Raw genomic sequence first — 14,198 nt, forward strand, 5'->3', positions numbered from 1 at the left:
TTCATACTCCAAAAAAAGTCTTGCTGTTGTTTTGGTGGAGGTCTTATGTCCTCAGGCTAATTTCCGCATATGGAGTGGCTGCAGTAAGAAAAAGGTAGCAGTGAAATAATATGCCCAGTGTTGCGGTCTAAAAGGACTGTGGTATTTAGGAAATAAGTGTGAAATGTACATGTTGTGCTTAATGAAATGAATGGAATATTTGAATTACTTTCTTTATTTTCTAAACTTGTGACTCAGCCCTGAAGTAAAAGGAAGTGTGACAAGTCAGCGCAATGACAGACAGCTGAGTAAGTAGTCAGGCAGAAGCTGTTACACTTCTACTTTTTTTTAGTCTGTGAAAAATCAGAAACACTAGACATCGACCCATACATTGTGCTATGACTGCAGTTAAAAAGAACTGCATGTAATACATTGTAAAGATCTAGAAATCATTCTCTTTTCACTACAACAAACAATGAATAGCAAGCATATTTTTGGCAACACCTCCTCCCTTAACAGAAGAGTGCGTAGTAATCGTGCAGCATTTAAGTGCTGGGGGAAGGGAAATTTGCTTCAGGTGCTGTTTGTTAGAAAGAGTTTCACCTGAAGTTCTGCAAATACACTGTACAAAAGGTGACATGCAAAAAAAGAATGCAGCTTCCTTAAACGGCAGTGACACCCCTCGCTGTTTCACGCTTTATGATTTGCCAATACTCACTCACTGTTTTGACTATCATGCCTATATCTGTACTTGTTTAACTCTATTCTAAACAGTGCTGAGTTCTTATCACAGTCCCAGCAATTCACCTTGCTTTTCTCCCCCTTGAAGTGAAAAGGAAAGGCAGCAGTCATGGCTGGCATTGCATCTAAACTAGCCAAAGACAGGGCACGAGAAGCAGGACTTGGCACTAATGACAGTGTACTAAACTTCATGAAACAGGATTATAAGGCCTTGAAGGAAGAATGCCTACAGTCTGGGACACTGTTTGAAGACAAGACTTTTCCTGCTGTCCCATCCTCACTGGGATTTAAAGAGCTGGGACCTTATTCTCAAAAAACACATGGTGTCCGATGGAAAAGACCACAGGTGAGATGATATGTATTTTTCTTCTCAAACTCTGCAATGCATACAATGCAAAATAATCAGGACAATATAATGAGTGTCATGCTGTAACTTTATTTGCACACAACCCCAGACACACTTTAAATATCGAGTAATCTTTTGATGTTTTATGGGCATGTAATTTTTACCTAAAGAGAAACAGAAGTTTTCTGTTAAAGGAATATGAGTTCTTCTCTCAAGAATTGCTTGACAATATTTTTAAGGTAGATTTTTGTAACCTGAAGACTTATTGAACAGATCGGACAGACTGAATAAAAAGCAATGACTAGATGCAAGGTAAACAATATCTCCTTCCTTCTTTCATAGATGTACAGACAGTCTCTAAAGTATAGTATACTGCTCCTCCCTGGCACACCAAGTGTAATTGTTTAATTTTTGAGTGCCCTGGTCATTACAGGTGTAAAAATTAAGTTTTATGCCTGAGTCAATGTACTGTCCTAAGGTTCACTGCTTTCTATCAATGCCGCTTTGATAATGAAACCCATCTTCAACTGGACTAACTTCCTCTGCTAAATGCAAATACATTACGTGGCTCTGAAAGCATTGCTTTGCTTTGCTAATTTAGCCTTACATGCTCCATGTTTCAAACATTGTGGATATGTAGTCTTCATTTTTTCAGCTGTATATAATATATATATATAAACTTCCCTACATTTGTTTTTGTGTTTATGTTTATTGTTATTACATGCATTCCTTTTTTGTTAATATGTTGTAATAAAATTCTAGTACTTGTCACAATTTACTATTACCTCTTAAAACCATGTCTATTTGCATAATTCTGCTTGTGACTTTTTGTTTAGGTCACATCTGAAAAGGGTCCTTTGAACCATTTCATTTATCTAGTTGCTTCATAAATGAATAAACTTTCACATTCTTTCTAGAGCCTTTGCATGTGTATTTCCTGAAGATCATTGTCTGGCTGGGGTTAACCTAAATCTGACTCCCCCTAGTTTCTGAATGAATTAACTAGCTTCTCCATCAATTATAACTAGTCTGTCTGTCACCTGTAAATGGGCATCCCATGAGGACTGAAGCACTGATGAGTTCTGGTTTATATAGAACTAAGTTTTGTTATCCAAGTGCTAATGAATGAATGGCTTTGATTCAGTAAATCCCTAAGAGGATGTGTACTGTCCTAAGGTAATGTCATGGTAGGATTTGTAAAAGGCTTGTATGTGTGACTCTTGAGAAATGTTGCTCTGTAAATATGAATTACTCTTAAATAACAAACTTACACTGAGAATGAATCTCGCCCAACACCTTAGACAGAATTGCACCATAGCTTACAAAGTAGGTTAGGATGTTATGAATGAGTTATATTTTCCTAGTCCGGGCAGTGTTTACCTTGACACAGTAAACATACAATGAACAAATATAAGTATAAGTATAATGCTACAGACTGAGTACATTTAATTATAAGGACTCAGTTGGTATTGTATTAGAAAAATACCTCGCAGGCAATCTACGCAGAAGTGGGCATACCCTCTGTGATTGACAGGTAAAATGGGTGTGTTGTGGTATAGAAAAGACTGCAAGTATTTTTTTTCCTTCGTTTTTGAAGGAGGGCAATCCTCTCTGCACCCCACAACCCCAGAAAATTAAATATACCAACTCTGAGATCGCACTACCTTGGGGAAAAGGGCAAACTATGAATAGAAAAGGAATATTCATTCCACCATCGGTATGAATATTACTTTACTTTCACCGATTGTTGGATGGTGCGGGGTCTGGGCAGCACTTGCTACTGCTCATCCTGCAAGGTACTTTTCTCATACAAAGCCATATTGATTACACGTTAGCTCATTCCTTTAAAAAAAAATGAATAAAAAAATCAATAAATAAATGTTTCATTTTCTCCAAGTATTGGACAGTCTGGAAGCAGCAGTCAGTAAGGGGTTTAGCCAGCCATTTTCCTTTCCTTCAGCACGGCTGCCAGTGATTGTTTCAACCTAAAATGTCATATGGCCTAGAGAAGTCATAAAGTCAATCAGAAGAATCAGGAGTGTAAAAGATATTGCACTTTCAGTAAGGACTACAAAGCAGACTTTTTGTATAAGATGATGCCTCGGCAAGGCCTAAATGCAATGGACAGCATGGTTGTGAATAGTTTCACACACACTGACACAGCTACTAATCTGATGTACATCACAAACCAAATATAATCTACAGTGAGTCTGAAGAACAACTTTGTGATGATAATGACTTGTCAAGAGACACTGCCTTTTGCATCATTATGCTACGCATTTAAAAGCTGGTCCAGCAAAATATATAGTCAGTGTTTTTCACATGCTATTATGTTATGTGGTGGCCAAGTAGTCAATGGGCCTATGTTGTTAAAGTACATGGAAAAAATGTAGTTACGTATCCACACTTTTCATAACATAGCTGTGCCAGACATCTTTGTATATAAGGCACTTAGAGAAACACAGGAACTAGCTGAAAGCATGTCACATAAATTATGGTAATACCATATATTTACTATACACGCTAGAACAGGATGCCAAAACTGCCAAAGATAGGGCAAAATAACATTTTTTATAAAGTAATTTTGCCTTCTAACAAATGCTAAAACACAATGAGGTAATGTGCTGCAGTTATTTGTATTTATTATCCTGACTGTTTAAAGATCTACCTTTTTCATAACCGTTAAATTGCAATACTTATTTCCTGATTGCACCTTAAGATTTCATTCCAGTCATTTAATCTCCCATACTGTACTACTGACACACCCATGAACGACCTAGTAAATGATCTGAAACTGCAGTTGTAGTTCCAGCAAAGGCACAGTCAGAATCGCCCTGAAAATCATGGCTTATTTTTTTAGTTGAACAGCAGTACAGCATTCTTGGTGGATCACTTTCTCCCCAGTCTATTGAATACAAACTATGAATTGCTTTTCCTACATAGAACAAATGAAGTATAGATGTAAAATGGATCTAGGTGTTTAGAAAACTGAAAAAACTTCTGGCACCCAAAGGTTTCGGGTGCCATATTAATGCAAATCTAGAAATAGTAAATAAAACATAAATTCAAATGTAGCATAGCAACATAACTGATGATACAGCAGTGACACAGTGACTTGAATGACATTTTCTGAGAGACTTATTTCATTATTTTGGATTTTAGGTGTAGTGTATGTATATTTCAGTACAAAACAGATTATGTGCCATTATAAAAGTATTCATTGATATGATTAATTCAAAAGGAATTTTTTTTTGTCAGCTATACAGCAGTATGTTATAAATGAGGGCAGTTGCTCATGTATTACACCTAAATATGTGCCAACCAAAAGAAAAGAAAAAAGTAATATTCCTTACTTAGCCCTCTGTTCTTTCTTTCTTTGAGAGAAACTGTAAATTTATTAGAATCTGTGGTATAGTGACAGTTTCTGTTGGTGACAGTCAACACATTAATCCATATCCACACACGCATGAGCACGCACACACACACACACACACACACACACACACACACACACACACACCACTATGCAAAATCCCTCCCACCTGACCCTTTACAGGCATTACACTAATACATTCCAAGACAACAGAATGTAGTACTTTAAAAAAATCCAGTAAGAAACAAAGGTACTCTGACTTTGTCTTCCATCTCCACTTAATCTCCAGCCAGCACAGGAGATCGAGTCTAACTACACAGACCAGTTCTTACATGTGCAGCTCCCCCTCTGTTTTCTCCTCCAAAGGTATAATTGCAAAACCCTTAATCCTTACTGTTTGCCATAAATGTGTTAGCTAAGATTCACATCCTGTTCCCTCCATGCACCAGTTAGTATGTTGTAGCACTGATCTGTATACCTTGTGGGCTAACCTGCCGATATGTTTGAACTATAAATAAACACTTTGCAACATACAACTTTGCAGGAGACTGTGTTAATGTCTCATTATTTAGCCTACAGTGCCATCTTAAGGATCCCTATGGTCAAAAGCTGGAAAAAAAACATACTTTTTTAGTTTGATGATTTGTGCAGTAGTTAATTTTTGGGTAAAAGTTATAATAAAAAAATATCTGATGGATTGAGCATGCTGATTTGATTGTGTTTTAGCCTACGTTTTCTTCTCTCTAAGTTATACCCTGGGTCAGTAGAAGATGACATTATATTAGTTATTCTTCCCCATTAGGCTGTACTGTGCCTTCACTAAAATGAAAGTATGCGGAATTATTGTTTACTTTCATAATCAGATTTCAAACTGTCAGTAGCTTTTTCTTTACAGTCATACCCTCTCAGAGCCATAGCAAACATGATGAAGGAGACTGCTGCCCTTGGCATTGAATGTTAGGGTGCACAATCAGCACTGTAGAAGAGGTGTCAATCTGTTCCCTGCAAACTGTGCATGCAGTCATTTAAACATCCATAATTGTGATCATGGCTGTTAAATCATAACCATTATGTGGCTTGTTGTAAAGGTGCATGATTGGCAGGATATGAAAGTTGCTGATGTGTTCTTGACTTGCACATCTGGAGATAGTATGATTTCCAATACTGCTTGCAGACCTTTGAGTCAAGAACAGATCAAAACCTGTTTCAAGTCAGTGCCAATTAAACCCGTGTGTGTGTGTGTGTGTGTGTGTGTGTGTGTGTGTGTGTGTGTGTGTGTGTGTGTGTGTGTGTGTGTGTGTGTGTGTGTGTGTGTGTGTGTGTGTGTGTGAGGTTTTAGCAAAGAGATGTTATGTAAATACATAATGGCTCTTTCTTTATTTGTCTTGCAATGAGAAGATGACCATTTTGGGTTTTCTGCCCTGGAGTATTTTATTATTTTTAATCCAGAGGCTTCAAATGGGGGGGGGGGGTTATGTCGAGGGGTCTAGCTATAGTGCTGTGTGATGACCGTGCCCTGGCCCAGCAATCAAGGAGCCTCAATCCTCACCACTAACACCAGGGAGGTCATCTCCTAGAGGAGGAAAGGATAACTAATACACACAGTAAAGTACAATTTCCCTTAAGTGCACACAGAGATCACAGTCAGTCTGGGGCTGGCTGTTCCCTTGCTCACCAGGTCCCCAATAAGACTCCCCACTGGCACAGATATAGGGTCTAGGTCTCAGGCTAACTGGGCAAGCTAGAACCTCCAGTACCCTCTCATTGCTTCGTGTCCCTGCCAAGTAGCTGTCACAACACACACACACTTTGAGATAAGTATTTATACAACTTCACAGACACTCCTGGGAAAGGCTGGCTCAGATTCTCCAGCTGTGCCCCTTTACCCAGACTATATGGTAGTAATTACTGCCACCATCCAGCTAATAATATCAGCTACTAAAAGGCCCTTAAAAGGGTACTGTGCAATATTATTATCCACTGGTAATGTGACTATGCAGTCTAAGGCTTATCAGAGTGGCCTGTTACAATAAACTATATAAATATGCAATGTATTCTAGAGCTTATCTCTACACAAAGCAGCCACAGGCTGAAGGTTTTAAAAATATTTAATAATAAATAATTAAAACACAAGACAAAACTACTACACCAGAGAGATATCTAAGAGTTCAGAGATCACACAGAAACTTAAAATAATACAGTGGGACAGGTCTGACTTCAAAGAAAAATACCTAATTAATCTTTACTAGCTTTAACTATTCCTACGAGAAATCACAGTGCTAAAACTTACATGTGAGCATAAGGCAGAGTACTGCTAAGTTGGATATCCAAGATCCAAATGCTTTTTTTTTCTCTTGTGAGAAATAGTATTTAAACATCACTAATAAACATGTTTGCTGGGTCCCTCTCCAAATTACATCATTTTTGACACTTAGTTTTCCCAGGCAAACAAACTGCATTATTTAGCAATCTAACACCTGCACAGAAACTTACAACAATAGAAGACATTTCACATGTATATGCTAGCAGAAACCAGAGCAATAAAGCACCTTCCACATCTAAATTCTAGTCATAAACTTTAGCCTTAAAACAATGGGCATGAAATCTTCATCCAGCCACTCTGGGGTCGAATTCTAACATGAAAGGGTACAACAGCCTTCACTGGGCCAGTAGAGTGCAAAGTTGTCACATATTTTGCAGTTACACATTTCACAGTATTCTTTACACTCAAGAAACATGCCTGTATTTTACATTTATTATCAAGAAAACATGCCTGTATTTTACATTTATTTATACAGTTGATAAAAGTATGTATCAAATTCAATTTGACTAGGCTGGCAGCCTTCACCCATCTCTCCCCAATCGTCACATCTCTCCCCTCCCCCGGACTGGCTCTGTTTAACCATGTTAGAGGGTTGTGATCTATCATCACAGTGAATTTTATTCCATACAGATAAGGCTGAAGGTTTTGTAGTGCCCACACTATGGCCAGACATTCCTTTTCTACCGCTGCATAGCATTCTTCCCTGGGTTGGAGCCTACGACTGAGATAAACTACTGGGTGCTCTTCTCCCTCTGAAGAAATCTGGCTAAGTACAGCCCCCACCCCATAGTTTGAAGCATCCACCTGCACAACAAAATCTTTGCTGTAGTCTGGACTGGCTAACACAGGGGGTCCTCCCAAAGCTTCCTTAACCTTCTGAAATGCCTGCTCACATGCTGGGGTCCACACTACCTTATCTGGTCTGTTCTTCCTTGTCAGGTCTATGAGGGGAGCAGCTATGGTACTATAATTGGGAATGAACTTTCTGTAGTACCCTGCTGTCCCCTAGAATGCTCTCACCTGCTTTTTGGTAACAGGTGCAGGCCATGCTTGAATAGCTTCCACTTTGGCAGGTTCTGGCCTTATCTTACCACTTCCCACTCTATGTCCTAGGTGGGAAACCTCTGCCATACGCACCTGACATTTGCTCAGCTTAATAGTCAACCCTGCCCTATGTACTCTGCCCAGCACTGCCCTGACATGCTGAAGGTGTTCTTGCCAGGAATGGCTGTAGATAGCAATATCATCCATGTAAGCAAGGGCAAACCCTCCTACTCCTGCTAAGATATGATCTATCAGCCTCTGGAAAATCACTGGGGCATTCTTCATCCTAAAGGGCATCTTTGTGAACTCATACAAGCCAAAAGGAGTCACAAAGGCTGACTTCTCTCTAGCACTGGGAGTCAAGGACACCTGCCAGTAACCCTTGGTAAGATCAATGGTTGTAAGATACTTAGCCCCACCCAGCTGCTCTAGGGCATAATCTGTCCTAGGCATGGGGTAAGCATCTGCCTCCGTGTGACTATTTAATTTCCTGTAATCCACACAGAACCTGGTGCTGCCATCCTTCTTTGGCACCAGCACCACTGGTGAGGCCCAAGGGCTGTTGGACTCTTGAATCACCCCTAGTTCCATCATCTCCTGTACCTCCTCCCTCAGAGTCTGTTTGACTCTCTCAGGCACCCTTTACGGGGCCTGCCTAATAGGCTGTACCAGATGGGTGCACCCTGGTTTCCCAGTGAACATGTCCCCAAATTCCTGCAACATTGCTCAGATTTCTCAAACCTAGGTAGGAGATAGCTGCTGGGACATTGCTACCCCTACCACTGAGGTGTCAGCCTGAGCCTCACCGAGGAGATCAGTCACAAGATCTCTCTCAGACTCCTCCTGCAATCCACTGCAAATGCTCAGCACAAGGGCCTCCCTATCATGGTAAGGTTTCATCATGTTAACATGGTACAATTTGTGCCCCTGCCATCTGCCTAGCACTTCCATCATGTAGATAACATCACTTACCTTTCTTACCACCTTGTAGGGTCCCTCCCAAGCTGCTTGCAGCTTGTTGTGTCTGACAGGAATAAGAACCATCACCTGCTGCCCTACAGTATACTCTCTAGCTCGAGCATTCCTGTCATACCACACCTTTTTCTGATTTTGGGCTTCTGCCAGGTTCTCCTGGGCCAGGCCCATGAGTCCCCTGAGCCTTGTCCTGAGGTTCAGGACATATGCCACAACAGACTGCTTGTGAGACTGACTCTCACCTTCCCACTCATCTCAAATTAAATCTAGAGGTCCCCTCACTCTATACCCATACAGCAACTCAAAGGGTGAAAAACCTGTGGATTCCTGGGGAACTTCTCTGTAAGCAAACAACAGATGGGGAAAATATTTGTCCCACTCCCTCTTAAACTGATCTGCAAATGCCCGTAGCATGGTCTTGATTGTAGAGTTTAACCTCTCAACAAGACCATTAGTCTGGGGATGATAGGGGGTGGTGTTTATTTGCTTCACCCCACAGGACTTTCACAGACAAGCCAACTGGTTTGACATAAAATTGGCACCTCTGTCAGACAGTATTTCCTTTGGGAAACCTACCCTGCTGAAAATCTCTAGCAAAGCATTTGCCACCTTCTCTGCCTCAATGGAGGACAAAGCTACTGCCTCAGGGTATCGTGTAGCATAATCTACAATCACTAGGATATACTTTTTCCCTGTGGATCTTGGAGTACTCAGAGGACCCGCAATATCCATAGCTACCCTCTGAAATGGCTCCTCAGTCACAGGCAAAGGCATCAAAGGAGCTCTCACCTTGTCTCCTGCCTTGCCTACCTTTTGGCACTGCTCACAGGTCCTGCAGTACCCTGTTACATCTCTGGAAATTCCAGGCCAATAGAACTTTTGCATAATATGCCTCTTTGTACGTTTTATGCCCATATGACCTGCAAAGGGAATATCATGGGCTATGGCTAGAAGCGCCAGACAGTAAGCTCTAGGCACTACCAACTGCTGTACTCTCTCACCTTCTAGCCCTCCCTCAGGGGTCTACTCTCTGTACAGTAACCCTTTGTTCCAGTGTACAGATTCCCCCTTCCCTTGAGAATCAGGTGCCTCCCTAGCTACCTGCCTCAGGCCTTGCAATGTAGGGTCTGAGAGCTGAGCCTGTCTCAAGTCTCTCTTTGTAACCTTTCCCAGCTCCCCTTCCACAGGAAGTCCTGCATCCTCTGACAGTGGTGCCTCACTGTTAGCCTGGGTACTACTACTCACCTCTACCTTTGCAGTTACCCTGTCCAAGGGAACATCAGTACCCACAAGCAGCTGTGGCTCACATTCAGTCTCACTGCTACAGAGCAGCTCCCTCCCTGAAATAACCAACTCAGCAGTCCTGGCTGCAAGTGTGCAGTCTGTCTGGGTCTCCCCCAGGCTACCAGACTCACATGCTTGTCTCCTAGCCTCACTGTATGTAACTGCATAAGTACATAGTACTGCCTCATCTAAATCCTTCTGTCTAAGGACATCTGCAGGATGGTAGTTCCATACCCCTGTTGTCTCAAGACAACACACTGCTGGCATTTTGTCTTTCCCACTTACTGGCTCCCTCACCTTTGGTTCCCCACCTTGGCTCCATGGACATCTGTATGCCAAATAGCCCCACTGGTTGCATTCAAAACATTTAACCCTAGCTCCTGGACGTGTACCTGGACTAGTGGCTTCCCCTGCTACTGGCAGATTCTGTTAGGGCAGTATGTGCTGCCTACCATGGGTTCCTTTAGTCCCATGAGCAATACTGGGGGTCCCTTTCCTGTGCAGGGCTGCCCTGCTGGCCAGGTATAGGTCTCCCTTCATCCCCAACTCCTCTGAAGTAGCACACTGTCTATTAGCTAACCAGATCCCCATGTCCTCAGGCAAAGTGCTAAGGGCTTGTTCCCTTAACAAAAGGTCTGCCAGCCCTTCAAAAGTAGTGAACTGACATCCACTTACCCAGCTATGAAAATAAGTGCTCAGTTCAGCAACATATTCACATGCATTTACATCTGCCTTGTGTCTATGCTCACAAAACATTTTCCTATACATTTCAGGTGTTAGCTTAAAACCTTCTAATAAATATCTTTTTACAGCAGTATAATCAAAACAGTCAGTGTCAAGAATTTTTGCTAAAGAAGTTACAGCTTTACCATGGAGTAAGGGAGTCAGGAACCATACCCAGAACCTTTGGTCAACTTCATACTGTTTACATACCCGCTCAAACATATGAATGAAGCTATCAAAATTATCCCCCTCTTTAAACTGTGGAAGAAACGTACTGACCTTTTGTGCTTCTGGGGTCCAGTTACTCCCTTCCCCATTACCTCCATGACTCTGGTGAAGAGTCAGATTTCCCTCTCATGCCTCCTCTGCTGTTCATTTTCCTCAGCTTGTAGACTCCTCATTTTCTCTTCTGCTTCCAGGTCCATACAGCTGGCCTCCAACTCAAGTCTCTTTAGCTCCAGCTGGATTTTTAAGTCCACTGCAGAAAGGTTGAGCTGTCCATTCTCTGAGGATATTGTATCTCCACTGTCAGTCTGATTGTCCTCCAGGCTGCTGTTTTCTGATGTTGCTGTAACCAAGGCTGCAATCAGGTCTACTTTAGTCAGGTTTCCATGCACCAGTCCCCTAGCCTGACACATCTCCACTAGCTGGCTCCTTGTCAGCTTTCCATACTCTTCTGCTGACATGCTGCCTGCTCACCCTGACTAACACTAAGCTAACAAAAGAAATAAAACAATTGTGATCTGAACTCTGATCTCTAAAAATGTTTTGTACTCTAAAACAGCCACGCAGTGTATACTCACTGTACATAAGCTACAGGAATTTGCTCTACCCCACACCACTACAAGCCAATTAGTATGTGAAGTAGATCCCACCACTGCCAAACACTTGTGACGACCATGCCCTGGCCCAGCAATCAAGGAGCCTCAGTCCTCACCACTAACACCAGGGTGGTTGTCTCCTAGAGGAGGAAAGGATAACTAATACACACAGTAAAGTGCACACACAGATCACAGTCAGTCTGTGGCTGGCTGTTCCCTTGCTCACCAGGTCCCCAATAAGACTCCCCACTGGCACAGCTATAGGGTCCAGGTCTAAGCCTAACTGGGCAAGCTAAAACCTCCAGTACCCTCTCTGTCCAATCAGTGCTTTGTGTCCCCACCAAGTAGCTGACACAACACACACACACGTTGAGATAAGTATTTATACAACTTCGCAGACACTCCTGGGAAAGGCTGGCACAGATTCTCCAGCTGTGTACCCCTTTACCCAGACTATACAGTAGTAATTACCGCCACCACCCAGTTAATAATATCAGCTACTAAAAGGCCCTTAAAAGGGTGTCCAATTTTTACTGTGCAATATGATTATCCAATGGCAATGTGACTATACAGTCTAAGGCTTATCAGAGTGGCCTATTGCAATAAACTCTATATAAATATGCAATGTATTCTAGAGCTTATCTCTACACAAAGCAGCCACAGGTAGAAGGTTTTAAAAATATTTAATAATAATTAAAACACAAGACAAAACTACTACACCACAGAGATATCTAAGAGTTCAGAGATCACACCGAAACTTAAAATAATACAGTAGGACAGGTCTGACGTCACAGAAAAATACCTAATTAATCTTTACTAGCTTTAACTATTCCTACAAGAAATCACAGTGCTAAAACTTACATGTGAGCATAAGGCAGAGTGCTTTTAAGTTGGATATCCAAGATCCAAATGCTTTTTTTTCTCTTGTGAGAAATAGTACTTAAACATTACTAACAAACATGTTTGCTGGGTCCCTCCCCAAATTACATCATTTTTGACACTTAGTTTTTCCCAGGCAAACAAACTGCATTATTTAGCACTCTAACACCTGCACAGAAACTTACAATAGATGACATTTCACATGTATATGCTAGCAGAAACCAGATCAATAAAGCACCTTTCACATCTAAATTCTAGTCATAAACTTTAGCCTTAAAACAATGAGCATGAAATCTTCATCCAGCCGTCCTGGGGTCAAATTCTGACATGAAAGGGTACAACAGGCTTCACTAGGCCAGTAGAGTGCAATATTGTCACATATTTTGCAGTTCCACATTTCACAGTATTCTTTACACTCAAGAAACATGCCTGTATTTTACATTTATTATCAAGAAAACATGCCTGTATTTTACATTTATTTATACAGTTGATAGAATTATGTATCAAATTCAATTTGACTAGGCTGGCAGCCTTCGCCCATCTCTCCCCAATCGTCACACTCTGCACCCAATAAGTTGTGATGTCATTTTTCGCAGCACTCTGTAATGAATCATGTATGAATCATTTCTTCTTCAGCTACAAACACTACAGAAATTACATTGCTTTTGAGAATGCAATGTATTAGCAACAGAGAGTTTTCCTTCCATCCATTCTTCTGCCGGCCATTGATGTCAGGGTTCCAAAAATCACAGCTACAGCTGCTCTTTCAGGGTTGATTGATAACAGCAGAATGCTGTGAACTACCTGAGATTCAGTAGGTTTATGACTCCGGTGAGAGGGAAATAGTTAAAGGCTCCAAACACTGCGAAACATGTTTTTCTGATCTAGAGTTCTTAAAATTTGATAATAAGCACAGTTCAAGCGCCAGAAAGACAAACTCCTAAAAAATAATAGTGAAAGATTTCATACCACTTCACCATGGTGTGCACTGTGGAAGCTGAACAGAATAGAAATACTTCACAAGGACAGAATTGGCTAAGGCAAACCTTACATTTATGCATTTATGTGGTAGTGTTATAGATCATCGTGTTGGGAAAAATAAGGTCTGGGACAAGGACGTGTTGTGTATATGGTATAGTTGTCCTTTAACTGAGTAACTGGAAAAAACTTTACTTGCTAAAAATTTTAGAATTACAGACGTTTGTCTCAGGAATCATTTCCTAAGTTACACCTTAAGTGACAGACATCCTATTATTATTGCATTCATGGTAAATCAACTAATAGAAAGAGTGCAGACAGATATGCTAGCTTAGATAATTATGTAATATCAGCTGCCGAATGAAGAATATAAACTATGATCCACTATTGTAGGAGAATTTAAAGGAAAACCCACACTTTCCAACAGTTTAATTCAACCTTTAGGTGACTTTTCTCCATACAGTAGGGTTCCACTTTCCAATTTAGATACTAGAAACCTGCCTGTGCTTCGTAAAACTTTCATTTACTTACACTGGAATAAGAAAGAGAAAGCCCACACAGCTTTTTTTAGTCTTAACACACATACTTTGGTAGAAAAAGTTGTCTCTGTCTGCATGACATACCACAGAAACAGGGACATATGTAGTTTTCCCTGCCATGTACTACCCACAACCATACCCAGGCAATATCAGCAGGTCAGCAGCTGCTACTAAAAAAGGCAGAGTGTTCTGA

General features: G+C 41.1%; 1 protein-coding gene across 1 annotated transcript in view; it reads left to right on the forward strand.

Annotated features, from left to right (window-relative positions):
- Positions 1–643: 643 nt before the first annotated feature.
- Positions 644–14,198, forward strand: part of CAPN2 (calpain 2) — a 602,999-nt gene continuing 589,444 nt past the window's right edge. Inside the window, exon 1 of the mRNA XM_044058713.1 lies at positions 644–1,066. Within this exon, the coding sequence (XP_043914648.1) occupies positions 830–1,066 (237 nt within the window). The 5' untranslated portion in view covers positions 644–829. The remainder of the gene's footprint in view (positions 1,067–14,198) is intronic.

The sequence above is a fragment of the Protopterus annectens genome, chromosome 1.part2 (assembly GCF_019279795.1).
Source record: "Protopterus annectens isolate FY-2018-M chromosome 1.part2, PAN1.0, whole genome shotgun sequence".
Lineage (NCBI taxonomy): Eukaryota > Metazoa > Chordata > Ceratodontiformes > Protopteridae > Protopterus > Protopterus annectens.